This window comes from Colletotrichum higginsianum (genome assembly GCF_001672515.1).
Source record: "Colletotrichum higginsianum IMI 349063 chromosome 7 map unlocalized unitig_7, whole genome shotgun sequence".
Lineage (NCBI taxonomy): Eukaryota > Fungi > Ascomycota > Sordariomycetes > Glomerellales > Glomerellaceae > Colletotrichum > Colletotrichum higginsianum.
This window is the reverse complement of record NW_017263917.1, coordinates 829,751-857,054: the sequence shown is the minus strand read 5'-3', so window position 1 is coordinate 857,054 and position 27,304 is coordinate 829,751. Positions and strand designations below refer to the sequence as shown.

The 27,304-nt window shown below is 53.7% G+C and overlaps 8 protein-coding genes across 8 annotated transcripts; 5 read left to right on the top strand and 3 right to left on the bottom strand.

The window, feature by feature from the left end:
- Positions 1 to 2,156: 2,156 nt before the first annotated feature.
- On the top strand, positions 2,157 to 5,005 carry CH63R_09975 (RNA recognition domain-containing protein; the record flags this gene model as incomplete). The annotated part of the gene is made up of 7 exons (XM_018304949.1): positions 2,157 to 2,407; positions 2,557 to 2,622; positions 2,675 to 2,947; positions 3,006 to 3,135; positions 3,194 to 3,758; positions 3,818 to 3,888; positions 3,953 to 5,005. 7 exons carry the CDS (start codon positions 2,157 to 2,159, stop codon positions 5,003 to 5,005), a joined length of 2,409 nt encoding a protein of 802 aa, XP_018154373.1.
- Positions 5,006 to 6,003: 998 nt separating this feature from the next.
- CH63R_09974 (Complex I intermediate-associated protein 30) lies at positions 6,004 to 6,905 on the top strand (the record flags this gene model as incomplete). The annotated part of the gene is made up of 2 exons (XM_018304948.1): positions 6,004 to 6,082; positions 6,148 to 6,905. The coding sequence occupies 2 exons, from the start codon at positions 6,004 to 6,006 to the stop codon at positions 6,903 to 6,905; spliced, it is 837 nt and encodes a 278-aa protein (XP_018154372.1).
- Positions 6,906 to 7,698: 793 nt separating this feature from the next.
- CH63R_09973 (Anaphase-promoting complex protein) lies at positions 7,699 to 10,185 on the top strand (the record flags this gene model as incomplete). Its single annotated transcript, XM_018304947.1, has 3 exons — positions 7,699 to 8,491; positions 8,545 to 8,638; positions 8,688 to 10,185. 3 exons carry the CDS (start codon positions 7,699 to 7,701, stop codon positions 10,183 to 10,185), a joined length of 2,385 nt encoding a protein of 794 aa, XP_018154371.1.
- A 299-nt stretch (positions 10,186 to 10,484) lies between these two features.
- CH63R_09972 (Cytochrome c oxidase subunit VIa) lies at positions 10,485 to 11,352 on the bottom strand (the record flags this gene model as incomplete). Its single annotated transcript, XM_018304946.1, has 4 exons — positions 10,485 to 10,527; positions 10,616 to 10,783; positions 11,008 to 11,032; positions 11,205 to 11,352. The coding sequence occupies 4 exons, from the start codon at positions 11,350 to 11,352 to the stop codon at positions 10,485 to 10,487; spliced, it is 384 nt and encodes a 127-aa protein (XP_018154370.1).
- Positions 11,353 to 12,480: 1,128 nt separating this feature from the next.
- On the top strand, positions 12,481 to 14,486 carry CH63R_09971 (DNA lyase; the record flags this gene model as incomplete). The annotated part of the gene is made up of 3 exons (XM_018304945.1): positions 12,481 to 12,610; positions 12,669 to 14,190; positions 14,405 to 14,486. 3 exons carry the CDS (start codon positions 12,481 to 12,483, stop codon positions 14,484 to 14,486), a joined length of 1,734 nt encoding a protein of 577 aa, XP_018154369.1.
- A 283-nt stretch (positions 14,487 to 14,769) lies between these two features.
- On the bottom strand, positions 14,770 to 15,627 carry CH63R_09970 (mating type protein mat1-2-1; the record flags this gene model as incomplete). Its single annotated transcript, XM_018304944.1, has 3 exons — positions 14,770 to 14,984; positions 15,039 to 15,352; positions 15,431 to 15,627. 3 exons carry the CDS (start codon positions 15,625 to 15,627, stop codon positions 14,770 to 14,772), a joined length of 726 nt encoding a protein of 241 aa, XP_018154368.1.
- Positions 15,628 to 17,728: 2,101 nt separating this feature from the next.
- Positions 17,729 to 19,089, top strand: CH63R_09969 (uncharacterized protein; the record flags this gene model as incomplete). The annotated part of the gene is made up of 3 exons (XM_018304943.1): positions 17,729 to 18,023; positions 18,070 to 18,672; positions 18,869 to 19,089. 3 exons carry the CDS (start codon positions 17,729 to 17,731, stop codon positions 19,087 to 19,089), a joined length of 1,119 nt encoding a protein of 372 aa, XP_018154367.1.
- A 4,723-nt stretch (positions 19,090 to 23,812) lies between these two features.
- Positions 23,813 to 27,280, bottom strand: CH63R_09968 (SLA2 protein; the record flags this gene model as incomplete). Its single annotated transcript, XM_018304942.1, has 5 exons — positions 23,813 to 23,899; positions 24,025 to 26,435; positions 26,486 to 26,967; positions 27,022 to 27,162; positions 27,249 to 27,280. The coding sequence occupies 5 exons, from the start codon at positions 27,278 to 27,280 to the stop codon at positions 23,813 to 23,815; spliced, it is 3,153 nt and encodes a 1,050-aa protein (XP_018154366.1).
- Positions 27,281 to 27,304: the final 24 nt, after the last annotated feature.

Sequence of the window (27,304 nt, the reverse complement as noted above, 5' to 3'; positions counted from 1 at the left end):
TTTAGTGAATTTCTTTGGGAAGCATCTAAATGAAGGAGAATTAGTAGGCCGAGAGGTACGAATACAAGGCAGGAAGATGGTTCAAGGCTTTCAATGAAGATCAGAGGCGAGAAACACAAGAAGGGGGAGGTGCAGCATCGGTGGTCTCTCAATGGTTTCGGGCTAGTCGTGGCGATGTAATTTATGATGGCGAGGTTTTTCTCTGATGCCTTTTAAACCTTTCATGTAAAACTTGAACGCTTGAGTAGGTAATTAGTGTACTTTCTCAGAGGCTCGGAAGGAAGGTAGCTAAGCCATACCACTCTGAACTCGTAAAGTGTGTCGGAGTGAACCCTTATTTCCGGCTACAGTTGGCCCCGGGGCTTCTATTACCTTCCTTAGGTACTTGAGTAAATGAATTTAAAAGTTATGTATTCCAGACATTTCTCTTCGAATCATTCCATTGGCAACAACTCAGTCTATCAAGGGCTGCATCTCGAGTACTCACCCAACATCCTCACCTGACATGTAAATCCTCTTTTCGCTCAACAATCTAACAATTTGTGGCATCAATCCTGACTTAGAGTAAAGTTCTTTTCCCATGACACTTCTACAGCCAGGTCTGAAAACCTTTCGGCCTCACAGCTTGGGGGAAGGCTCGACTAACCCTACCTTGGTCCCGAAAACGCGAAACATGAGTCCATAGTCCGATCCTCTGGATTTTGCGTATTACTGGAAGTTCTAAGTGAAGTTTCTCTGAACCATTACCCAATGTTTTTCAGCGACGCGATGTTGGTTCAATATCCTAGCAAGTCCAAAGATAAGTGTCTTTGTTACTGAAGTCTCCTTGCCGTTCCACTTCCCATCAAGCCTTCTGTCTTATGATTTCATTAAACCTGTACCGCCAGTATTGTACGGAAAACCAGTCTTCCAGATCTGAACTGTCTTTGTACCTTGCTGCAAGTCAGCTTTGTTCTATTCATTTTGCCATATTTGTCTCATTCGCACTCAAAACTAGTGAGCCAAGATTATAATACAGCCTGGCATATTGGAGTGTTTGCCTCTTTAACATAACGAGCATGGAAAACTTGTTTTGAGCAAAATGGAGAGATAATATAGCATAATATTATACCCGGTTTTGACAACCTAACGGTCACAGAGTTACACACCGCAGCTCACTCTATCAGAACCAGTGTGGATAAATCTCATTTCCTACTATGCACCCCTGATCATGTAAGGTACACATATATATGCATGTATTTGCGTGCGTGCGTGTGTGCGTGCCAATCTAACCTTTTGAAGACAAGGGACTGATCACAGCCAGTCCCTCAGTACTATAGAGACTCGAAAAAGGCATTGATGCAACAAGCATTTCACCATGACAATGAGAATAGACAGTCCCTTGGCTCCGTTCAATGAACAGCACACTCACATAACTACAACTTGGAAATGCAGCTAGCCTCAAGTTAAAGGGAGGGCCAACTCATACAGAAAAAAGTTTGTTAGTCTAGGTGAGTTCACGGCCAGTAGGATTACGACTGCACACTTGTTCTGATGTGTTATTGAGTATGCCTTGGCCGTCAAGGTAAGTAGAAACTGGTGAGTGCTATCAGCTGAGACCTATGATGGGCGAGTGCCTTCAACAAGAAAGACTAATCTTGCTGTTCTGTGTCTGCCTTGCTCAACTCAAGTTATGTGGATTCATTTTGCGGCATCCTTGAGGATGGGCATGTTAAGCTGGCCTCCGGCTGGCTAGAGCCACCATTACAAAGCTCACGAAGGGCGAGAGCATGCCGGTACCTTCCATCCTACTCATCAAGACTGTTCTCGCCATTCTCGTGGTCACCGTGAGGGGCTTGAAGGACAAGAGCAGCCATCACGACTCCAAGCCAGATATTCCTAGCCCTAGGGTAGCCCTCAGCTTGGAATATATCTCCCACGCTCTCTTCACTTTCGAATTTGTCTTCACCCTTCTCGAAAATAATCCATCTTTGTTGTTTTGTTTTCCTCTTCTACACCCTCCATCCCCCGCCTTCCTTCTACTCTTCTCTCCATACCAAACCCCTCTTCAACTTCGAGTTGAAACATCTCCGGCCCCAAGCTCCCCGTTTCACAAACACATCTTGAACCCCATCGCTTTCGAATATCACGATTGCAAAAAACCCCAATTCGCCATCATGCCCTCTTCTACCGGCAACAAGATGCTCTTGGAGCATCTTCACAAGCTTACCGCCCAGCATGAGCGTGAGCAGATCATGAAGACCGCGTCGGCTTCCCCCAAGAAGCCTGGCCGCCTCTCAGCCACAGACCTGGACTCTCGCAAGTCGTCCGAGACCTCTTCGTTCTATTCGTCCTCATCAGAGGATGTTGAGCGCGGTGGCGGTGTCAAGCTCACGGGTCCCGACGCGTTTGTCGCCCACAACAATCCGTACGCCTTACTCGACGACGGTGCCGCGGCTGACGCTCGTCGCCCGGTTCATGCGGATTCTTCCTCTCTCCGAGGAAGTCCCAGGCAAGTCTCACTCATCGTGTTACTGACTCTCGATTTTCCAGTCGTAGCTAACCATTATTCAACAGCTTCGCCCGCCGTTCGCAGGCTGCAGCTCAAGCTCTGCGCCCTACCTCGTCCGCCACGGCCACTGTGTAAGTAATTTAGAAGATTGAAACCTAGTCGTATTCTGACCTCGCTTCGCAGCCGGACCTACAAGTTCCCTCCTCAGGACACTGACGAAGAGGATGACGTCTTCCAGGACACCGTGGACGGCTCTGAGCAGCGCTCTACGATTGTGCCTTCTGGCTCTTACAGCCTTGGTCAGGGTCATCTTCAGAACCCCGATTTCAAGGGCAAGGGCGTCGTTCGTCGCGGCGATTACGTCGGCGGATCTCCCATCAAGGGCGGATCCTCCATGCGCAACGCGTCCGATCCTCAAGCTACCTACCCCACTGGCGCTTGCATCTTCGTTGCCAAGTGAGTATCAGTCTCCAAAGTAATCACTCTCGTTGGTCTCCGCTAATTTTCGTATCAGTCTGCCTGAGTACAAGGATGATATCACCCTCGAGGCGGCTGTCATCAAGGAGTTTCAGAGATTTGGTGTCGTCTTCGTCAAGATCCGTCGCGATCCTCAGGGTCTTCCCTTTGGCTTTTGCCAGTTTACCGTGAGTTTCTTCTTGAGACACCTGAGGTCACCACGTTCTCATACTGACACTTCCACAGACCAAGGAGCATGCTGAGGATGCTCGCATCAACGGCAAGGGATCCGTGATTCTCGGTCGCCCCTGCCGCACAGAGACGGTTCGAGCCAACCGTAAGATTGCCCTTATTTTCCATCCGCAACTATCACCGATACTCATTGACATAGGCACGTACATCATCTACCGTCGTGATCAAGTGGACATCACCATGGAAGAGGCGAACGAGCTCTTGCATCCCTTTGGCGTGATCGAGACCTTACGCCAGCTTGATCCCCAGATTCGGGAGCAGCTTCAGCTGCCCGTCACGATTCGAGTTCAGTTCGAGGTCTTCGACCCGTCCCAGCAGGTTCTTCGAGCGTTCCGCCTCAACAAGACGTACAGAGTCGACCCCTTCGATTTCAAGAAGGCCATGCAGGCCAGAGCCCGCAACTCTGACCGCGCTTTTCTTGACCACTATGATCGCGATCGCCGCTCCATCTTCGTTGGAGACCTCCCCCTGACTTTCACCGAGAACGACGTTCGAATCCTCATGGAGGATATCGGCGCCGTTGTGTCGGTTCAGGCCAAGCGCCTCGAGTACGCTCGCGGTAAGCATCCCTCCTTTCTTGGAGCATATGGGGATTAAGTACTGACGACAAGTATGCAGAGGGCCCCAAGCTCATTGCTTTCGTCGAGTTCACCAACGCGTCGTACCCCGACCTTGCCATTGAGCGCTATGTGAGTTTTGCTGCCTGTCTTCCGACGATTGGCGATAAAAGAGATGACTGACGAGGCTCAACAGCACCTGAACAACATACAGGGATCCTTCATTCGTGTTGAACGTCGCACCGACAAACGCCGCCGCGATCCCGCCCGCAACCAGAGCAATGGCTACAACTCGGGCAACGACTACAGCCAGGGTCATGGCTCCAACTGCAATGGCTCTCACGAGGATATCAACGGCGGCAATCCTCCTTCCACTCCTGCTTTCGGCCCGAGAGGCATCAAGGCCATTGAGGCTGGTCCTTCTTCTATGCCCTATGGCCAGGGTATCCAGGGCACCCCTTCCATGATGCGACCTGCTTCGCACCATTCCACCCAGGCCATCATGATGGCCTCTAGCGACCACGCGCAGCAGAACGCTCATGCTCATCTCAACGCTCGCCAGAACGCTCGCCAGAATGCTCAGGGCCCGCATAACGTTCAGGGAATGCAGAACCACATGCAGACTCAGATACACCCCGTCCAGCAGCAGATGCATTCTGTTCAGCAGCAGATGCAGGCTCAGATGCCTATCCAGATCCAGGATCAGCAGATGCCTACCCAGCTGGCTCAGCAGCAGATGGCTTCCCAGACCCAGCATCAGATGGTCCAAGGAATGCACATGCATCAGTCCGCCGGTCAGCACATGGGTCAGACTCCCATGCAGTTCCCCATGGCCCCTCCTCCTGTCCCTGCACAGGCTGCCACTCCCATGCATAACAACATGGCTTACAACCCGAGCCCCTACGCTGGCAGCCCCTACTCTCAGGGCGCTTTCTCCCAAGGTGCTTTTTCACAGGGCCCTGGATCCTCGGTTGGCTTCATCACTCCTCAGCAGGCGACGCCCATGCCCTTCTGGGGTTACGGTCACGGCACTCCTCTCTGGACCCCGTTCCCCGTCGATCCCGCCGCATTCGCGGCTGCGGCTTTCTCGTCGCCCGTTCGTCAGCCTCACCTCAACGGCGGCTTCGCTCCCCAGTCCATCCCCGCCCAGCAGATCGAGACTAACCAAGTCAATGTCACCCAGTCTGAGCCTGTCATGACGGAGAATGGCCAGCCTTACGTTGGCGAGGGTTCGGTCGGCAACTACTAAGAACTAATCATCCTTGCCGTGCTGTCTTCATCCACACCACATTTTCCCTTTCGTTGAAACCCTCGGGCTTCCCCTCTTTTTATCTTCTCGAATGTCCTTCTTTTGCTCAGGTCTTTTTCTCATTTTGTTACGTCAAGCAAAAACCAAAAAACAACAACCCCAAAAATAGGTGTGGGTTCTCAGACACGGTAGGCAGTTCGGGTTCTTGGGCTCGGGATGATCGTCAAGGATTAAGGACGGTGGATCGGTCATAGAGACCAAGCAAGGACAGGGCTATAGATACAGATGTTGGAATGTGCAATAGGCACATCCGTCTTCGTTTACTCAGGATGTGGCGAACACTACCTTTACGGATAGATGGTCAGAAATACACACTTGAGTAGATCAATACGGGCGTCTTTCCTCGCGTGTTTTCGTGATGTCTTTGGTCTCATGGTCCACGGCTTCTAGCAGAAGATGCCATGGATCCCGTGTACGCAAAGGTGAGTGAAGCCGGGAAACGGCGGACTCAAAAAAGCTCATCGAACAAACATGAGTACTGTCCGAAAAAAATATCCGAGGTAACAGACGACATGAGACTTGAATGGTAAACAAAAAACACATGATACTCCAATCGAAAGAAAACATATCGTGGACCTCGCAGAATCATTTTTGAGTGTACTTCATGGGAGAAAAAGAGGCAGGGATGGAAGCGGAGCACGGGGCATCTTTGTCCCGGTTCAAAGCTCAAGCTTCATGGAAGAAGCTCCAATGGCAACGATTCGAGTGAAAATAAGTCCTACGAGAGCTGAAGATCAGTTTAGCAAAGCAATTTCACACGGCCCTCTGTACCAATCCGAACCATCCCGTCGAGGATAACGGCCAGCCTTACTCGCAAAAGTCACCCGAACTGCAAGAAACCCCAGGCGAACCGCGCTCGCGAGCCGAGCTCCCTCGACCCTCAGTCCTCTACACCCAAAAACCGAATCTGTCGGCGCAGCCGGCTAGACGTCGAAAAGATGCGGGCGACACCGTCGCTGTTGAACAAAGGCATCTGGGCCCGAACCATGGACGAATTCAAACGGCGCGCGAGTATTGGTAAGAAGAAACTTGGTACCACTGCCCAGACCTCACGGAGCACTAACCTGTCGTGCCCGTCGCAGCCGTGAAAGCCGAAGGGATCAAGGGCCCTTCGGGCCCATTTGTCCTTCAAGACTTTCGCACGCCTGGCTCTACCGACGACTGCAAAATCATGACTGACCAAGAGATTGGCGGCTTCTCCCACGGCGCCCTCGAATGGGTCCCCTCCCTACCCTTCACAACGACGACCTCGTCGCAAAGCAGCCCGGCAAGTAGCACCCGGGGCTACGCCCGCTTTCACGGCACGATATCCACCGACCTCCCCAAAAACGACCCCAAGATTCAACGCACAGGCTTCGCAGCATGGAGGACGCCGGACCAGAAGCCGACTCTGTTCGGCAAGGCGGTCTGGGATATTGACCCGTACTCGTATCTCGCGTTGCGCGTAAAATCGGACCGGCGGAGCTACTTTATCAATCTGCAGACGGACTCGGTAGTGCCAACAGACCTGCACCAGCACCGACTGTTCGCGAAGCGGCCGGGCGAATGGGAGACGGTGTTCATCAGGTGGAACGGCTTTGTGCGGACGAATCACGGCTTCGTGGTCGAACCACAGATGGAAATGCTGCGGTCCAAGGTCACGACTGTCGGCCTGGGATTGACAGATCGTGTGCCGGGTCCGTTTGAGTTATGCATTGAAAGGATTTGGGCGACGAACGATGTCGAAGAGGCGGTGGAGGAGAGTGACGGGGACATGATGGCTGCGCAGGAGGCCAGGGAAGCGAGGGAGAGCGAGTTGAGGAATCGGGAGGGGAAGAGCATCCGGTGGAGGGAAAGGTGAAGTATGCGTCCTGAGATCAGGAGACACGGCTTCGACCATGCTGCGACTGGGCTGGGCCTAGACGGCCAATGCTGGTTGAGCAGACTCTCTCGGGGTTTCATTAATCTAGCGAGGGAAGCCGAGTCCATTCGACAAGGGGATTTGGAGGCAGCGGCAAGTTCGGCAGGGTAAGATCCTGGCCAGGGAACTGTAACATACCCTCTGTATGATATGGCAGCACAACGTGAACATAAGACGGCAATTGGCGTAAATGATGCGGCAATATGTTTTATTGCTGTGCGAACATACAAACGTACAACACCCATGAAGCCCAGCGGAACACCCAGTAGAAACGCGCGACGTCAAGTGTCAAAAAGCGTTTCCATAAATTTTGAGGGACGGTCTCAGGGTCGCTGCTTGGGCGGGAGAGCTTTCTGTGACGGGTTATCCGTGACCAATCATGTTTCTCAGAAACCTTGGTGGAGCCCTCAACTTCACTCAGAAACCTCACTGACAACATTGTGACTGACGGGCTGAAGATCGTGTGCTGTGTTTCTTGCCTGTCGGATTACCTTGAATACGAATGCTGCCTTAGTTCAAGTGTCCTGTCGCTCACTCGCCCAACCCACCTGCTTGTACTGTTTGGCGCCGGCCGACGCGCCTACCTCTTCACCTGCCGGCGCCCTTGGAAACATGGTTGACCGCGTATCTCGAGGCTCAACACACGCCACCGGATGAACCAGTCGTCAAGAAGATTTAAGCAGAGAAAATTTCCTCATACAGGATCGTGCGAAGACCCGGAGACCCCAGCACAATGTCCCGATACCTAACGCCCGCCAAAATCGGCATCCTCGCCCTCATCGAGCTTTACACGGACGGACACGTCCCCACCACGGCCATCATCCCCGTGCTCTCCTTTGTCACATCCCACCTGCTAGACCCGGATCCGCAAAGTTTTATCACCGCCGCCCGCAAGGATACGCGATGGCGCAAGGCCGAGACTGCCGTCAGCCTCGTCATAGGCATCAAGGATTTCGAGAAGTTGCTAAGCGCCCACTCCGTCGTCGTCGGCCTGCCAGGCCGCAAGCTATGGGACACCTTTCTCGCGAAGCTATGGGGCATCAACTCGCTTGATCAACTTCACGACTTCTTCGGCCGCCAGACGGAGTGCCTCGCCAAGACCAAGGAGGAGCTGCGGCGTGCCGCCGAGGGCGACGAGGCAGTCGCGGCACAGTTGTGGCAGGAGCAGCAGCAGAGACCGGGTATCACGCTTTCGAGGAACTCGCCGCTGGGTCAGTTTGTGAGGCGGTGCCAGCTCGAGTTCTCGCGGTTACAGTTCCACGAGTCGACTCAGCTCTGGACGGACTTCGTGCAGTACCGGCAGCCCACGGCGGGTTACCTGCGGAAGAGAAATCCTTCGTTCGGTCGGCTGAGCTTCGACCATGTGCTCATGGCGGGCGAGCAGGCGGAATGGGACTTGGATGGCGTGGCTGCGCTCACGTCTGTTGTGTACGGAGACATGGTGAAGAGTGGCACTCCATCCACTGTGCCTGTGAGCACGGATGATATCGAGCTCTTGCTCGAGTTCCAAATCGAGCAGATGCAAAGTGAGTCCTGCCATCGGAGAAATACGTTGCGGTACCAATACTGACGAATGCAGAATTCGGCAATCGGATACCTTTGGAGCTCCGAAATCAGTTTCACGACCTTCTCGGCGACAGCTTTCTCGTGCCCAGCTTGAGGCACTACCTGAGGTTTGTTCTCGAGTTCACTACCGACTATTCCCAAACTGACCAGGCCCAGTTTTCTTGACGCCTGGAGATCCGGTGACTATCCCACCGCATTCGACTTCCTTCATCAATACTTCGATTATACTATGCAGAGTCGAGACAGGCTCTTCTACCAGTACGCGTTGATGAATCTGGCTGTCCTGCAGGCGGATTTTGGCTGTTACAGGGACGCCGTTGCGGCCATGCTCGAAACCGTCTCTACGGCTCGCGAGAATCGCGACATGACCTGTCTGAACTTTGCCCTCAGCTGGCTCTTCCACTTTGGCAGAGCACATCCGGACCTGGTCAGAGACTTAGAGGCTGACAGCCTGCTCGGTACAGCCAAGGAGAGTCTGTCATATCTCCGCGTAAAAGCGAAGGAGACGGGTATGTGGACACTTTGGGCGTCAGTGTTGCTCAGCGAGGCGAAGCTTGGCCTGGCAAACGGCGAGAGCGTCGCCACCTCGGTTGAGCTCATGGTTCGCAGCTCGCATCTCATTGTCGAACGGAACATGAAGAACATGTTTGGCGCCCAGCTCTCCATCCTCATTGCCTTGTGGGACAGACTGGGGCTCGCACAGCTCTCGGCCATGGACTGCGAGATATTCTTGCGGTGTCACGCGAGACACTCCATTTTCGACGATGAGCTGAAGGTCACGTCACGCCTGGCATCACAGCTGGTTGCACGAGGTAAATTCGACGAGGCGCTGCAGAAAATGGAGGCGCTAGACGAGAACTCGCTCCGGTCGTGGAAGCCGAGCCAATACTGGTTCAAGTATCGCGGCATCATCAAGCTGAAGCGGGACCTGCATCACAACAACCTCGACGGCGCGGAGCAGCTCCTCTCGCAGCTTCTGCAGTCCAAAAAGGACGACCTGGAGCCGGACATGTCCTTCGTCGTCGACTTCCTCCATATAGACTGTCTCGTCCGACGAGGAGATCTGCAAGCGGCCTTCAACAAGGTCGAAGACATGCTCGCGGCGACGCACGATGATAGGAGAGACATTGCGCTCCGCGTAAGACTCATGTTGATCAAGGTCCATCTGTACGACAAGTGCGGACGAACACAGCGGGGGTTCACGATCGCCATGCGCGCGGCCAGCATGGCTTGGCGGGCGAGGCTGGTATCTTGTCTGTGGCAGGCCGTTGGCGCCATTGCCAATATCCTGACGTCGTTGGGGGAGTTCGAGGCCTCGTCGCAGCTCCTCACAGCCGTCCTGCCGCGAAGCCTCGAGTGCGATTCGGCGGCGTTGAGTGGGCAGCTGTACTCGTACCTCGCCGACGCCAACATGGGCATGGCAGGCAAGATGGAACCGCAATCAGCCAAGAGGAGGGAGTACCTGACCCGGGCCACGGGGGCGATCCAGAAGGCGTTCGACCACTATTCGAGCATCGAGGACGTCACGCGGCAGTGCGAGATGATGGCCAAGAAGGCTACCATCATGAAGGCCGCCGGAGACAAGGTTCTCGCGGCGGATTATGCGGCAGCTTATGTGGCTTTGCGGAAGGATGCGGCAGCTCTTTCGATATGAGCATATTGTTCTTTTTCTTTCTCTTTCCCCCTTCCGTCACTACCACTTGGGGACAGCATGGCGGGAGAACAGGACAAAACACAGTGAATCACGTAGAGAGGGGTAAGTGTATGAGTAGCGCCTACGATGGGATTTTTGAAAAAGGCCGCAGTCTCTCGATTGCTGTGACATAGGGAAAATGTACAGAATAGTCTACCCCTCAACTGGCGTGTCTTCCTGAGTCTATTGGATCGCTCCTCTCGTCCCCCTAGGGTGGCGATGTCACGTTCACTCTGGTCGTGGTTCCTTGCACGGCACATTTAGGCCTTGTCCTTGTTGTGGTAGTTGACGTTGTCGTTCCAGCTGTTTGGAGTGTTAGCCACATTTTACCGAGTTCTCTTCTTCCGGGGGTGGGGGGACAGAGAACAAAGATGAGGATGATGATACGTACAAGATGGTCTTGTCACCGTTGCCCCATTGGTAGTTCTTGGTGCGGATGTTCTGGTACGAGTACTCGACGCGCTCCTCCAGAGGGGGGAGGTGGCTCCAGTGCTCCCAGTGCTCGTTCCAGAGGACGTAGGCGTTGGCGGCGGCGAGGCCAAGGGCGGGGATGCAGGCGCTGTGCAAAGGAACATTTCGTCAGCATTTCTGTCCGGTCGCAAAATCTCCTGCCGAATGCTGCCCCTAAACCAGACCCCGCGTTCGCTCAGAGTCACATGCGTCTCACGCCCTATGCCAATGTGCTCGTAGTCGGAGGCGGACAAGAATTCCTGGGTGGGCGTCTCGCAGACGGGGTATGCGATGCTTGGGTAGGAAATCTATGGGGTTCGGGTGAGTGCATACTAAATGGAGATCTTGCGCCAGAGGGCTGGTAGTCAATCGGGTTAGCCTTTTGTTTTCCAGGTTTTGATCTTCGCTTCTTCCCCCCCCATTCCCTTTGGCTCCCTTCCTTGATCCGGTGTCAATTGGCTTCAATTGACTTGAACCGAAGCACGGGGGACGGTGACCCTATAGACGAACGAAAGCGACGGAGAACGAACCAGTGGTGCCGGCGGCGTGGTGCTTGGCGGCCTCGCGCTCCCTGATGAAGGCGTTGTCGGTGGTGCTGGCGAAGCGGCGCTGGACGGTGGAGCGGGTGGCCGGGGCACGGGCGGCGCGCGCGGCGGCGGCGAGGAGCTGGCGCTGCATTTTGAGGTTGTCTTTATCGGTAGAGGGAGAGGGTGTGCTCTTCGTTTTTTTCTTCTTCGTTTGTTTCGGTCGGCCGGCGGCTCGGAGGTGGTGGGTTTCCAAGAGGTTTTGTGAGGAGGTTCGGTGATCAGGTCATTTTGGAACTTCCGGTATGGAGCCGTCAGACCCAGAGCTCGGTTAGTGGGCAGCGTCACGGCCTTTTCTTGTAGCCTGGATCGTTAGGCTTCAAAGGACCCAAGGTTGGGATGACTAAACCATTCGCGGAGAAAGTAGGAAGGGATGGACGTAGTAAGCCTCAGCCGCTCAAATACCCTGGAAGAGCAGGTTTACTGGAAGCAAGTCTTAGCAGAGGGACTGACATAGGGTGCACTCAGGAAAGAATCGTTAGATGACTCTGGAGTTTAATTGTGTCTTCCGGAATGACTGCATCACTCTACTCCATATTCAAAGGCTTCTAGGGGAACTGGGACAGTGGTAAATGGAAGCTGTCGAGGTCACGTGCAACATCACGGGACACCGCGCTGAAGCTCGCGTTCGTTCCTTCCCGTAACGGCAACTACGTCGCGTTGACAAGAGCATCCAAGTATCACGCCACGTTCTTTATAATACCCTAACGTACGCCAAGTCTCACAGGCTTAAATAGTTCTCTTGTTAGAGATATTTGAGATTACGTTGCGGTGTTTTGAGACTCCTTTCGCCTCGCATACGTCAGACTCCCTGATGAATCGTCCTTGCCATTAGCCACCTTACTCGGATACCTCGGGCATGGATCCGGAAGCAGCTTGACTTTGTCACTTATAATTTCTGCAGTTGTTTGTTTTGATTTTTTAAGCTCAAGAACAGGATCAATAAGCGGACAGGATGGTACTCCGCATCACCACATGGAATGGTGAGCGGCTTTGATGCTCTCATAAGGCAGACTGATACTGACAGGTCCGGCTACAGTCAACGGCATCAGGTATGATTGCTTCAGATGAACGATGTTATATGTCTGTTCTAAAACATGTCCACAAGAAACCCGTTTGGCTACCAACCATGGAGCACCCAACGAACATTCCAGGTACGTCTGTCACCGCAGTTGTGGGCTTCATTTGGGCTACCACTCTGTTCTGACTAGCTTGTCAGACAATGTTTGAAATCTTGGAGGCAGACATTGTGATTATGCAGGAGACAAAGATACAGCGCAAAGACCTTGGCGATGACATGGTTCTCGTCCCCGGCTGGGATGTCTTCTTCAGTCTCCCGAAATACAAGAAAGGTGTGAGCCAGCCTGGTCACTTTTGGTGTGATTTAGCATGATCTAACTGATTGGCCAGGGTATTCTGGCGTTGCGATTTACACTCGCAATGCCACGTGCTGTCCAATCCGCGCCGAGGAGGGTATCACAGGCATTCTCACACCTCCCAACTCATCCACCAGCTTCCGCGAGCTGCCTGAGGCTCAACAGATCGGCGGCTACCCACGACCGGGCCAGCTGCCAGGCGAGGTGGACGAGGCGACGCTCGACTCCGAGGGACGATGCGTCATCCTCGAGTTCCCAGCCTTTGTCCTGATCGGCACCTACAGCCCCGCCACGCGTGATTCGTCGCGTGACTCGTTCCGATTAGGGTATCTCAACGCCCTCGACGCGCGGGTGCGGAACCTCGTGGCGGCAGGGAAGCAAGTCATCCTGGCGGGGGACCTGAATGTGACTCGTAACGAGATTGATACGTGTAATGTCAGGGAGGCACTGCGCAAGGAGGGCATGTCGGTGGAGGAGTGGATGGGGTCCCCGAGTCGACGATTGTTCAACCATCTGGTCTTTGACGGGCAGGTTGCCGGCCACAGGGACGAAGGAAGAGAAACGCCAGTGCTATACGACTTGACGCGGGTCTTTCATCCCACACGACAGGACATGTTTACCTGCTGGGACACGAAAAGAAACATGCGGCCGGCCAACAACGGTAGTCGAATCGACTACATCCTCTGTTCCGCCGGTATCAAGGGCTGGTTCACAGACTCCAACATTCAGGAGGGCCTGATGGGATCGGATCACTGTCCCGTATACGCAGTCCTTGGCGACACGGTCAAAGCCAACGATAAAGATGCATCTGTGCTGGACCTCATGAACCCCAAAGGCATGTTTTGGGACGGCAAGCGGCTCAGAGAGTGGTCAGCCAAAGACCTGCTCCCCTTGTCAGCCAAGCTCATCCCTGAGTTCGATCGCAGGCGGAACATCCGCGATATGTTCATGAAAAAGCCCGTCGCAAAAACCTCACCAAGCCAGACTCCGAATTCTTTTGAGTCGCAGAGTATCATGTCCAACGAGCCACCCACACTTCAAGAACAAGACGAGCCAGAGGTCTACCAACAAGATACTCCAGAACCATCAGCTTCCCAAGCATCCGTCCAGTCCAACCCTGGCATTCCGTCACTCGTCCTTATGAATGCAAAACCAGCGTCCTCGCAACCGAATTCTCCCGTAAAACGACCACTAGAAACGACGGCGCCAACGAGACGTCCCGCAAAGAAGACAAAAACCAACGAAGCCGATTCTTCCAAGCAGAGCACCCTCACAGGCTTCTTCAAACCCAAGCAACCGTCCTCAAAACCGACTCCCGCCAAGCCCGACGCGACGGAGACAATTCAGTCATCGCCCATGAATAACAAAAGCGGCGTTGTAGCTGCAGCGTCAAACGTCCTGGCGCCACCGGCCCCTTCCCCGTCGTCCTCGGCGTCGACGTCCTCTTCCGCCGCCGCCACGGCATCTGCGCTTGACGCCTTGGAAAGGGTGTTTGACCCCATCGAGGCCAAGGAGTCTTGGTCCAAGTTTAACCTGGGGAAGAGGGTTGTGCCTAGGTGCGAGCATGGAGAGCCCTGCATCATCTTTCAAACCAAAAAGCCGGGCGTCAATTGTGGTAGGTACCCCCCCCCCCTCTTTTGCTACACTCACCATGCGTTCTTTATCCCTCTTGGGCCACCACAGGTCCCTTTATTATCCCTTGTTCCTTGAATTGTGACTGATTCTTGATTTAGGCAGGTCGTTCTATATTTGCCCCCGTCCCCTCGGAAGGTCGGGAGAAAAAGAGAAGGGGACGGAGTGGAGGTGCGGAACCTTCATCTGGAGCAGCGACTGGAAGAAAGAGCAGTCTTAGATGCGTTATCTTGCTGCCCCCACTTTCTTCGCCATTGCGATGGGTGCATGTGGTTTCGTGGTAGCTGAATTGCTTCTGATTATTCAAGATAGCTTTTTTGGGGGCCGCACAAGGGCCAACGCCTCATAGCAACGAAATATGAACATGACGACTCCACCAACGCTGTCCCTCCCTGGTATTCCAAAAACACTAAACAAATATTGCACTTAACATTGCAAATTATTCGACCTTTCTACAAGCATATGAAAAACGACGGCTGCCCCTTTGTTGAGCATATTTCGGTTTATGATACGGTTTCAAGGCCTGGGCGACTAGCTGGGTGGACTGGAGTGACGCGCTTCTGCGGTTTTCGACGACGCTTTTCGGAAGGCTTGCGTGGAGTATACCGATAGTCCGGGTGCATCTTGTTGTGGCGCTCTTTGTAGGCTTTTGCGAGCGCTCTATATCTCTCTCGAACTTCGTGTGACTCGGAATTCCAGGCGGCGCCTAACCTTTTGGCTATACAGAGGTTAGTCATGGCACTCGTGTCAAAGACGGTTTCTCTCCGCTTACATATGTCATGGTTTTGGATGTGCGGGTTCATCAGCTTGAGTTGGGCTTGAAAATCGCTTCGGTAGAGAATGAAAGCATTGGGCGGGCGAGTTATCTTTGGTGTCCTTTCGGGAGCGTTAACGCAGGGGACCAACGCGCCAGGTGCCTCCTCAAGGAGCTGAGGTGGAGGCCGCCGCACAACGACGGCGATGCCGTCGACAGAAACGATCATGTGAATGCCGGCGATGAATCTGTCGCAGGGGCCAAGAACCCATCTGTCCACGTTGTTGTGTATGCCATCCTTCACCCACATGACAGGCTTACGGAGAATGCGTCTGTGATGGATCAGAAACCGACGCCAGACAGGAAGAGTAGTAGCACCTGCACAGAAACCATAGAGTGCCCGTACATACCCCATCTGTAATGCCATGAACAGCCGGCCTTCTTCGCCGTAGGCCATGTAATCCCAGCCGGAGACGGCGACGGTGGACTCAAAGGTATTTAGGTGGAGATCCAGGGTCTCTGTTACAGCGCGAAGAACGTTGGGGTCGACTTGCGTAGGGTCGATGTTGCGAACAATGATTTGACCGGGGTTGAAATTCAGCGCCATAATGAATGAGAATGTAGATTCAAATGGCGGTGTAAGGTAGAATGCGCTGTCAATTGGGTATTTGTAGATGTCTTGTGTTCGTCAATGAAACCGTAGACGACAAATCAGCATTCGAGGTTCAACAGACCGATAGCTTGGTCCTGGGCGGTGATGGGAGAAAGACGCGGTGAGCTGGGGATGTACCGATGGTCATAAATAAGAAGATGGAATAAGGCGTCCGATGGATGACGACGGAGGGTGATCCGGGAGGCGCTGGGGAGAGATTCGAGGGAGACAACATGGCCCTTGCCATCGCGGATCAGGATTGGGCCATGTGCAGGGAAAGGGACCTAAATTGGGGAAGAAAGACTCACTTTTTCTCTCATTCTTTTTCTTTCTTTCCCCCTCAGGAAGCGAGGAAGTCCCAGGGAGGGATGACTGGCTCCGATGTCAACGTAACCAGTGTTTGAAAGCTGCAGGGGGCTATTGCTTTCCTATTGCAGCTTGATCGGGGGGGGGGGGGTTAAAGGTTTGCATCTGGGGATGTGTGTATGTGTGTGTGTACCTTATCACTCCCATATCATGCCAGTGTTCGGATTGGAGGGTGGTTGTCTTCCTCCCGCGGCCGGTTTGGTCACCAGGCTGTTTGTTGTACTGTACACTGTGATCATGCATCATCGAGACGTCGCTGGCATGGTACATAGGAAGAAGTGCAAGGTAATACTTGCTTGCTTTCTCTGGACGATGGCTCGAAGATGCAGGTACCTTGACCTCCGACTGGCTTAGGCCTCCGGACCTTAAACGAACTCAATGTGAGTACTCAAAAGGTCACTACCAGGTGTCACTGAGACCAAAAATGGCCACTATGCGGCACCCTTTGATTTCTCAGCACCGACACTTCTTGATACAGCCTGCCTTCGCTATCATCACCTCGGCGTTCTTCCTGCAGATTTCTGCGGCATCTGTTCCCCTCCGGCGACCCCTCGGGGAACTTCCCTCTTGTCAGCCACCGTTGAAGTGGTGACTTGAGCCGAGAGACGTAAACCGCTATTTTGAGGCAACAGTTGTTCCGACGTCACATACTTCAACATTTCTTGGAAAGTGGGGGTCTATTATTGTCGGTCAAAATTTACCTGAGGAGCCAGCAGAAATCGCTCTGCCATGATACGTTACTTGGGTCTGCATGTTTGCTAGTGCCAACGGTGCCAGGGTAGGTCCCCGAGTCGGCGATCTCGCTCCAGCAAAGTTTACACGTCGGTCTTCTGCTAAAACCATCGGCGCGCTTGGCTCCCTGTCGTCTGATCACTTGGCGGGCTGTGCATCGAGGATGAAAGCATGCATCTTTCATTCTCGCGTATAATTACCTTCCGCGGCATCAAAACCCAGCTGTCCGGTCGGTATCAAAGCCCATGAAATGAAGCCGTGGTCCGTGACAGATTCTCAGACTTAGATGCCGGACCGATCGTTGCCAGTCAGCTTGCCAATCCGGGATCCCGGAAAATAGGAAGAAAGAGGGTAAGGTATCGCCCGAACGCCCTCCTCGGTGTCCCTATGTTCTCGTTGTTTCGTAAATTGGCGTATGACAGACTTAGTTAGATGTGTCTGAGCCGTGCAGCCCGCCATTGACAAAGGTTTGACGACGTGCCTACGTCTCTGTGGGCGACCCAGCCGGAAGTTGAAAAATGCAATTGCATGGTTTGGGTTACTTGCTTTCCCTTTCCCCCGAGGATCCCTTCCAACCACACTTGTCATTCTCGGCTCATCCCAGGGAGGCCCCAGTGAGGGGCAGGTTTTTTTTTTTTTTTTGCTCAGGGCTTGTCTTTAATTTCCAAGAACATCTTCCTCCAATCTGTTCCAAGATTTATTCGCAGATGTCATCGCGACTACTCCATTTGGTCAAGCGTTATAAATCTCCAGTAACCTCCTTCTACTTCCCGCTCACCCTCTTTTTGCATTCTATCCCTAGCTGTTGAACCTATGTACTTATGAAAGACATTCGACTGCCTTTAACTCTTACATCCGACATTCTTCTTCCCTACACAGAACTTATTCCCACACCGCACACTTCATTGCCATATTCTGGAGCCCTTACGCCATCAATAAATCTGATTTCCCATTCATAATGGCTCGGACTGACGAACCTTCAGCCATCGAACCTCGCGTGGTCTTGCGAACACCAGGAATGAACGAGGTCCTACCACGGCACGATCTCAACTTTCTTACGTCTTCAGCGACATTTCCGCAAGGAGAATGGGTACTCTCCGAGTTCGGTCATCCTCATCAGTTTCAGGCCGCATATTGCGTGCGAAATGCCCAGGGCCAGATGGTGCGAGCCCCAATGCCACTCGCAAACGTCTCTGCAGTCACGAACCAGCAAGAGATTTATGATCACTGCACAGTTTATCATTATGATCCAAGTGAGTCCGCCCTATTATGGGAAAGAACAAAGCTTACCCAAGTCAGCATATCAGAGCCCAGATGACACAGAACATATTTGTGACACGGCCTCCATTGGTCGGGAGGAGCAACAAACCGGCAGTGGTTTGCTATACAACGACTACAACCACCAACAGGCTTCAGCATACCCCCAAGAATCTGATCGTTACCACATCGATCTTGACATCAAACAAGAAATATTCCCGTCCAGCGAAACGGCATTTCTTGCCAGCCCGCCACCATACTTGTCGGGCGTAGCAGCAAACGCACAAGCCCACGCCAGCCTCTTCGAAAAGCGGTCAGAGATCGCGCCAACATCAGTTCATGGTTCGAATATAATCAGTTTTCCAGTAAAAAAGGCCAGTTTTAGGTATTCATCTCGCCCAGAGTCATCATCAGTTGTCAGCAACTTCCTTGGCGACACTCTGCTTCTCGATTCTTTCCACAACGTAGGCAAAGAGGAAATTCACAGCTCTGGGACCTTTGCTCCCCAAGATTCCTTCCACACGGAAATTCAAGCAGCCTCTTTCTTGAGTGCTGACTCTTTCGACATGGCACTCTCCCCGACCATGTTCTCCCAGCTTGACGAAAGTGCCCTTGACCAGCTTTTGCGCCAGAGGAACGATACGAGTCACGAAACTGGAAAAACACACAGCGGAGGCAATGCGGACAATTCGGGAGATGAAACGACGTTGACGAAAACCACGAGATGACTTTCTTATGCTTGCCTGCTTTCTCTGTTTCTTTTTTTTCTGTGGGGGCTGGTCTGGGTCCGGGTTGTCACTCGGGGCTTTCAAAATCTGAGGGTGCTTGTATGTCACGCTAGAGGCTGTTCCCCCGAGGCCAAGGGGTGCTGGAGAAGGTTGTCGAGGCTCTGCATGCTTGCAAATAACTGTGGACTGCATCAAGACGCTGCTGGTCTTCAGCGATGTTTTGACCGCTCCCGAGTGCCCAGAGGGCAATTGGTATGGAGTTTGTATGTGTTGGGGCCACCTTGCATTCTCTGGGAGTCATTTGGGGGTTGTTTGCGTGGCCGTTGCTATCTAGACTATACATATTAGTGGCAAATAGAGCAAGCATTTGAAGAAAGTACGGGCCTCAGGAGTCAGCATCATCGAGCACTGTGCAAATTCGACAACAGAGGTGAGGGCAATGCCTAAGGGAATTGGTGGACTCGAGCCCTTGCCGGGAGCAAACAATGCGGAAGCAGAGGATGACTCCAACGGTCAATGTTGGGATAGAAAGGATATGATTGGCTACCGAGAGATGCAAGAACAGCAAACGGTGGTGTGTTCCATGCGTGATTGGGGAGCGCAGACGAGGGTCGTCGAGATTAGCATATGGGCCAAGTCAGGCTAGTTCAGCCGCGGCATGGCAATCCCTGTCAGTGACCCACAGATCATTCCATCCGGTAACCTTGGGACGGGGTTAGCTGGTGATAAAGCATGATAGTGGAGAGGGGACTGTGACCGGGAGTCCCATATCAGTTTCTTCTCTAATTTTCCCAAATTGTCATCATTCTTACTTGAAGGACACACAAAACAACGACCAGTATATTACTTCTCTTGGGAAAGAGGATAAGAAAGGACACAACCCATTTCTGCTGGTCCCTTCGTCTACGCCTCTCGTATTGGCTCGAGACATCTCCCGATTGGTTTTTTGTGCAGCATGGTGAGCTGATCGCAAGAACAAACCCACCAATACCAGTACTTGGCAAGCAAACTTTCATCTATCCGCTTTGGGCGAGATCAGCACTTGGATCTGGCATGTTGAGGAAGGAAGTAGGCTCCTTCCACACTTCCAGGGATGTGGGAGGCAAGGGTGATGCTGCGCAACACTGGAAACAGGCAGAGGACATTGAAGATGATGGGCTGGGCTGCCTCGTCAAGCGCTTGATGCGTGTGCTCACTGCCTGCTCAGTCCAATCTGAGTCTATCCGGTGGGGCAGCTCATCCCTGCCTTCGCCTCGTGTGACGATTGTCGGTCTACACAGAGGCGCACGCGTCTACATGCTAGCCGCTGCCTTATTATCCCTTATGCCCTACTCTCTGATGCTGCCTTGTCCTCGAGGCCTTGTCTTCAACAAGCCGGGAAAATAAGGTAACATGGTTGCTGCGCCCACGTTTCTTTTGCCAGTAGCTTATGGATCGAAAGACCAGGCCACCTTGCGGTTTCCGAAGATGTTTCTCCCCCACCTTCACCAACTTGCGACATCCCGCACGGTGCAGGGCACACAGCACCACCTGATAGAAGAACGGGCAGGCAGCCAAGATCGATAACGTGCTTCCCCTGCCTCGGGTAAATTGCGGTAATGGCCACTTCGTTTTAGATCTGCTCCAGGCCGATGCTAACACCAGCTCCTCTCCTCACCGACATCATTTACCAACCAGAGTGGCGAAAGTCTCGACGACACTCAGCCTCTCATGCGCTTGAGGCCATGCACGCGGCTGCTTGCGGTCCATCGAACGTCCCATCACGCTATAGCTTGATACAGGGAACAGCAAACTGTACGCCTCGAGCGGATGAGTCGGTCGCCGCCTTGGGCTTCTTCCGCCCTCGCTTCGGTGTAAATCTTCCGGATCAGCAGACACAAAACGACTTGCCAATGTACGCAAGGATACTACTGTCTGAAAGTCAGACCGCGAGAAAGAGATAGAGGGTGCAGACATAACCATCCTCCGGTGTGCATTATCCGAGCCCCCCCGCACGACGGAAGCGATTTGCCAGCGGCGCCTAAGCTCCGCCCAATGGATCGCCCTTAGGGGTCGCGATGACAGCCATTCCGAAAGCCGCGCAAACCACACCCTGAACCCGTTACTTTACTATGCGCCATGTATTCTCGCCAAGACAGACAGCCGCTCGAAGACCGTGACAGTCCTGCACTGCGTGGTGGCGGCGACTTAGCTTTGAATGCTGACCCAGAACGCCGCCACAGCATGACCTGATTTCTTTTACGCCAACCTGCTGCGAGGGCGACTTGTGTGACGACAGAGATACAGACGACACCCCCTCCTTGTCTTCTCCCTAGTCCGCGGATTGTCTTTCAAGTCCCGCCGATGCGAGTGCAGTTGGCTTCAGTAGCCTTTGGCTGCTGACTGGCAGCCAGTGGTAGCAGAGTATTGGCCAAAAGAGAAGTAGATGTGAAGCATGACGTTATTCTTAGCGACAGAGCTGCTGACCTGATTACGCTCTGCAACGACTTCTCATGCTGGGGGTAGCGTGCATATCGTGGAGGTGCCATCGAGCCGGGGGCACATCGTACATTGGCAATGAGAATGTGACAGTGTACAGGCGCGAGTCGAAATGATGCACGGTTGGTGACCACGACATGAAATAGTAGAATCCAATCTCCTACGAGCAAGCGTAAGACGTTGGTACGTTGACTCACGACTCACACGTTGCAGGCTGGCGCTTGGCGCGCTTTTTCGAGGGGGACGCAACATAGTCATCTGTTTGTCCTCGGCCGAAGGGAAGGAAAGTGCTACCATCAGGATACGAATGAGGCTACGTTACCAATTTTCTTCAGGCGAAAATGCTGCCCTATGCGATGGACAAGCGCTACCTGTGCTCCAGAGAGATTAACAGGATAGACGCTCACGCTTAGGAGGCCCATGACAGGAAATGGTCCATACATATGTTTGTGCCATAGTATGGTGTTCACAAAGATCATGGATCGGCGAAAAGCTGCGATCCGAACTCTCCAACGGCCCAGTTCCAATGTGGCTGCAAACGGCCCCGGGAGGATCTGCCTTGAACCTCTCAATCACCGGTTAATACCAGGCCGCAATATCCAAATTGGATCGCTTGCAGGCCCTCCCTGTCACATCTCTACTTCTCTCTCCACCAGCCGCCACCACTGCCCCCCAGCTCTGGGGGTTGGCCCCCTTGTCTAACCCGACTTCGGGACCGAGAATAATCCTTTGGTCTCCGAGCAAGGGTTTCGTGACCAGGGTGGCAGGAGGAAAATCAAGGCGGAGGGGTCGGAGAGGCAACGAAGGGGGGGCGACACCAGACCGTACCGGAAAGCTGGGTAAAAGATCTTGTCCAAGGTGACTGCCATGAAGTCTCTGCTGCCTTTGATGGTTTATGGACAAATAGGTACTACTTGTGAGCGACTTGCAGAGGCCCTGGATCTCGCCAGCTCAACAGGAGAGACATTCTTCACCAGAAACCCCGTGGCTGAGCACTTCTCGCGGCTTACATCGGTTCTACGACAGCTAGTAGAAGTTTCACCCCCTAGTCGCCCGATTGCTTAGGGAATGAGAGCGTTGTGTTTGGTCCATTCGAGGAGTCGAGAAACCCTTGCTGTTGTTTGTCGGAAAAGAGTACGATTGCAACGGCTTCGCGGGGAAAATGCGCGTATGGTTGCCACATCTCTTGGGCCCACCTTTGATGCTCGATTTGGCGTTTGGAAGACAACGTCAAAACAGGCTCCTCACATCGGTGGACACAAGGATGAATGGGGCGTATTCCCATTTGTCGGCTAGGCGAGCCCTTGATGCTCGGGTGCGCGCTCTCTCCCCATGCCTAGATGTCGAGGGAACGAGGCAGTCATAGCTCAGATGGAAGTTAAAGCACAGAAAGACCGAGTGTCATGGGTCTGGAGCTTTCTAGATGTCTGAACTGACCGGGGGTAAGGGGGGCCTGTGGTCTTGACCCTGCCTCAATAAATCTTGATGGGCTGAAAGGATCTTGGGCGAGCCCAGAACGCAGACTTCCCCGCTTGGCCTGCTCCTGGGGTCTGGCGTTGTCTCCTTCCTCCCTCCCTTGGTCGACTTTGGTCAAGTTTAGCAAACACTTGGATGGGGATGGGAATTAATGGGTTTCCCAGATGGAAGGGGGACGACAATTTGAGTACGCGATCGAGTGGTGCGTCGAGGCCGAGGGTGTGTGGCGGGTCGCTCGGAAGCCGGCGGCGTCCCGAGGGTGTTCCTGGCCCCAAGGTCAAGTGGAGGCGGGGGTGGGAGGAGTGAGTGGCGTTGGTCAGTCGTTGCAGAGCTCGGCATTCCCAAGGGTGGGAACCCGTGAGCGTTATCAGGACGGAGCCCTGAGTGCGCCCGTCAGCCCGGGAGGAGTCCCCAAAGTCTGGACTGAGGGAGAGCCGCCCCTTGATGAGGGGCCCTGTAGAAAAGTCGCCCGGGCAGGATCGTATGTCCGGAAATGACTTCTTTTCTGAGATCGTGTTCGTTGTTCAGCCCACGGCTCCTCTGCCCGCCACTCCTGAGCACAGGGACGAAGTGAATCGAAACACATCGCCAGAGGGGTCGGAAACACATCGGCGGCTACAATATTTTCTTTCGAATTCTTTTTGGGAACATTGGCGACTTTCAGCATGCACCACATAGCCTAAGAGGCTCGTTTACGGACATCTGGTTCAAAAACAGGGCAGAGCTTCACCTTTCAACTCAAAGTCAAATTACAAAAGCCAAGGGAAGCTTCAAGAAAGGGCGGACACCAGGGTATTACAAGAGCCAAGACTGCTCAATAGAGGGGTTTTCAGGGGTAAACGGGATGCTCACGCGTATTGATAAAGCCAAAGGTAATAAAACTATCAAACGACGGCCTAGACCCCCACCAGCCCACGAAGCTTCCCCCTTTGATGGAAGAGTTTCGAAGAAAGGTCAGTAAACAAACGCCTCTTGGAGAGGAAGAGAAGAAATGATCAAACACCACGATGCGATAAATCGGCCCCACAATCCACCGAGTCTTGTCCGCCACCCTTTCTCTTACGGGGTTCGACTCCAAATAGAATTACGATCGTACGCTGCGCTTATTCCTCCTGGTAAGAGATCTTGCGCATCTCTCCGAGTCTGTGTCTTGCGGACGAGAGGGCGTTCTCCAGCTGCAGGATCTCGACCTAGACAAAGTAACACGGCACAGGTTAGCATATTTCCATTTGTTCATCGCCGGGCTAACAACAGTTGCTCAAGACAGAGCGGCAATGCACCGTTCTGCACCATCATACAAACAGCAACCACGTACCTGTTGCTCCATTTCCCGGACCTTGAACTCGTGGGCTCCGAGCTTAGAGTAGTCGACCGTCTCGTCTTCCGAGTTACGGTCCTTGATCATGTTCTGCACCTGGCGTACGAGCGCCCTGCAGGCGGCACCGACAGCCTTGCTGGCTTGCTCGAGATTCTCCTGACTCTTGGACATAAAGCCAGCCTTAACTCTACTGGCGGCGACAAGCTGGGCAGTCGATGCCGCCACGTTATTAGAGGCCACAATGAGTTGCTCGGGACTGTTGCGGTTCGACAAGACGCCGTCTGCGGTCTCGATCAAGGTGTTGGTCGATGAAGCGACAGCCTTGGCAGCGGAGATGAGACCCTCGGTCCACCTGTTGTTCTTCTTGTAGAAGGCGGTTCTCGAAGACGACCCGCGGCCTGCCTGCACGATCTCCTGTTGTGTCACCGTGGCAGCCTTGATTAGCTGTGCGATAGCGTTGGTGATGGCCATGGCCGCATCCAAGATACCATCGTGCACCTTGAGCTCGTAAGTCGAATAGCCGTCACGCGGCTTGTTCTTGAGCTTGGCCAGACGAGCAGCCGCAGCAGCAATAGCGTCGGCAGCCTTGCTGAGCTCCTGGTCGACAATGTCGCCCAGGTCACCCTTGCCTGCGAGCTTGCCCGTGTTCGGGGCGAACGTCTCGACGAGCTTGTTGAGCTTCTGCAGATTCATCTGCACGTCGTTGTTGCTGTTGATGACGACGTCGGTCTTCTGGATCGGGTCCATGCCCTCCAGGCGGAAGCTCTGAAGGCCGCGGAAGAACTTGACGGTAGACGCGGCGGACTGCCGGGTGCCATTCATTAGGGCATCACTCTTCTTCTCGTCCGTTGCCAGGCGAGTGATACCCTTTGCGTTGCTGCAGACATCGGCAATGGCGCCCGCAAAAACGTTAATGGCCTTGATGAGCTCGGCATGCGTGGCGTTGGGCCCGTCAGCAATGAAGTTGTTGAAAGCGGTAGCAAACTCCATTGCGCTGGATGAGGCCTTCTCAATCTGAGATAGGACGTATGATGGCGAGGCGTTCTGATTTCCCGCCTGCATCGTAGAGTCCAGCTCGTAGAGGGCGTCATCCACTCTCTGCACACCTGATTGCAGTACTGAGTCGATGACGTCGTTGATCTTGTCCAAGTTGGCCATGATCAAGGCGTCAATTTGTCCGTCGATAACGGTATCAGTGTCACCCTGGTTCAGCTTAAGTTCGTTGAGCTCAATAAGAGTCTGGTCCATGCCGGCCTTGTACACCTCCAACTCCTCTTCCTTGTCGCGGAGAAGCTGCTCCAGATCTGAGCTGCCGTCCCTGAGTTTCGACTGCGCATCCTCCAGAGCTCGAGACTTGAGCCGCAGAGCCTCCTCGAGGTCGGCCATCTCACGGTTGTACTTGGACAGCATCGTCGAGAGCTCGTTGCCTTTGCTCCTCTCAACGTTATCGGCACGGTCCAGGGCCATGCGCAGCTCCCGCTTGAGCTTCTCAACCTCGTCCCTGTTTGCCCCCGAGAGACGATCCTTGTCGTGAAGTGCGCGGTCTCTTTCTCTAATCATGTCCGCAAGCTCGAGGTTTTTCGTCTTGATTTCGCGCTCCAATTTCTCACGACGCTCAATGGCTTCCTGGGCAGAGGCAGCCTTGAGTTGCACAGACTTGAACTTCTGTAGTAAATCCAGGTGCTCATGGCGGAGCTGAGAGTAAAGTTTCGCGAGAGCCTCGTACTTCGTGCGCCACGTGTTGACCTGTTCCTGGAGCGCTCTGATCTGGTCGTCTTTGCTCGTGATTTGTTGGCCAAAGTGTCCCTGAATCTGGGATAGCTCCCCCTCCAACGCCTTCACTCTCTGGTCGTATTGCTGGAGCATAAGCTGATCTCGCTCGTACTGAGCTCTCGCGTTGAAGTTCTCTTGCTCCAGTTCCGCAAGTCGACCTTGAGTCTGGTATTGCATCTGCTGTTGCATCAAGGCCTCCTGTTCAAGTCGCTGCTGCTCCGCCAGTCTTCGCTGCTGCTCCTCGAACTCCCGTTGCGCCTGCTCCTGCGCCTGCTGCTGCATCATCATCTGGTTCCGCTGCTGCTCCTCAAGCACCCTCTGTTGCTCTTCGTACTCCCGATTCTGACGCTCCAGCTCATTCTTCCAGAACTCGGAGATGTCGTCGGGCTCCTGGGATTTTGGCTCAGGAGGTGGGGTCGGACGTCTCTCAATTTCCTGCTTGGGCCGGGCCGGCAGCGCAGGCGCTTCGTCGTCTTCCGCCAAGAGATTGGGAGGATCTTGCGGCAGCTTTGGAATCGTGATCAAGCTGGTCAAATAGCGCAGGTTCGAACACTCGTAGTAGAATTTGACAAGACGGTAGTGCTGCGCGTCGTATCTCTCACGCAGGGGCGAGAGCGCCTCGCCATCACCGGTTGCTGGACAGAGTTAGCTAGGTCACATGTCGAGGGGATCGCGGGTGGCTTACTTGAGTGCATGGCGCGCAACATGCTAGTGATGAACTTATAAATACCGTAACTCTCTTGCACCAGAGGCACCAAGGAAGAAATCCGACACTCGTTGTTGCCAACGTGACGGAAGTGTGAGAAGATCAACTTCTGGAACTGCTCGATCTTATCTTGCAGTGTCATCAAATCGGTGATCGTCTCGTAGCCCTCGTTGGGATCGTTGATGGCCTTCAAGCTCAGATACTCCTCGTATTCGAATGTGCCATTGAACTCGGGATGTTGCTGGTGAAAAGAGAGCTTCGCCAGGAGGTAGTAGACGTATTCTCGGATCAGGGGGCTGTATCCTCGAACTCCTTCTCCGCCCATGCCGCGGTTCAAGCTGTCGATCCAGCCCCTTTGTGCCATGGCCTCCCTCAGTGTGTTCGGATGTCCTTCCTGGAGGACTTTGTGGACGGTAATAAGGGCTTTGAACGTCTGCACCTCATCGGCGAGAATGGGCTGGCTACAACGCGGCATCATCAGCAAAGTCCCTCCCACCTGAAGCGGACGCACTTACACCTTCATCCCGGCCCAGAAGGCCTGGGAGGACCGGTGGTCCCAGGTGTAAACGATACAACTGCGAACATGTTTTCGCTTCGGCGCCGTCTCGTCGGGGTTCGTAGCCTTCTTGATGTTGATCGCCAACTCCTGGTCGGTCCTTCAATAGAGTCAGTGCACTGTCGCAGAGACGGAAGAGCGGCCAGCATTGAACCACATGGTCCACAAGGCAAGAGAAAGACAGACTTGGTGTGCCTGGTATCGGGCACGGCGGCCATCTTGACGGCGTTCTATGCGCGGGA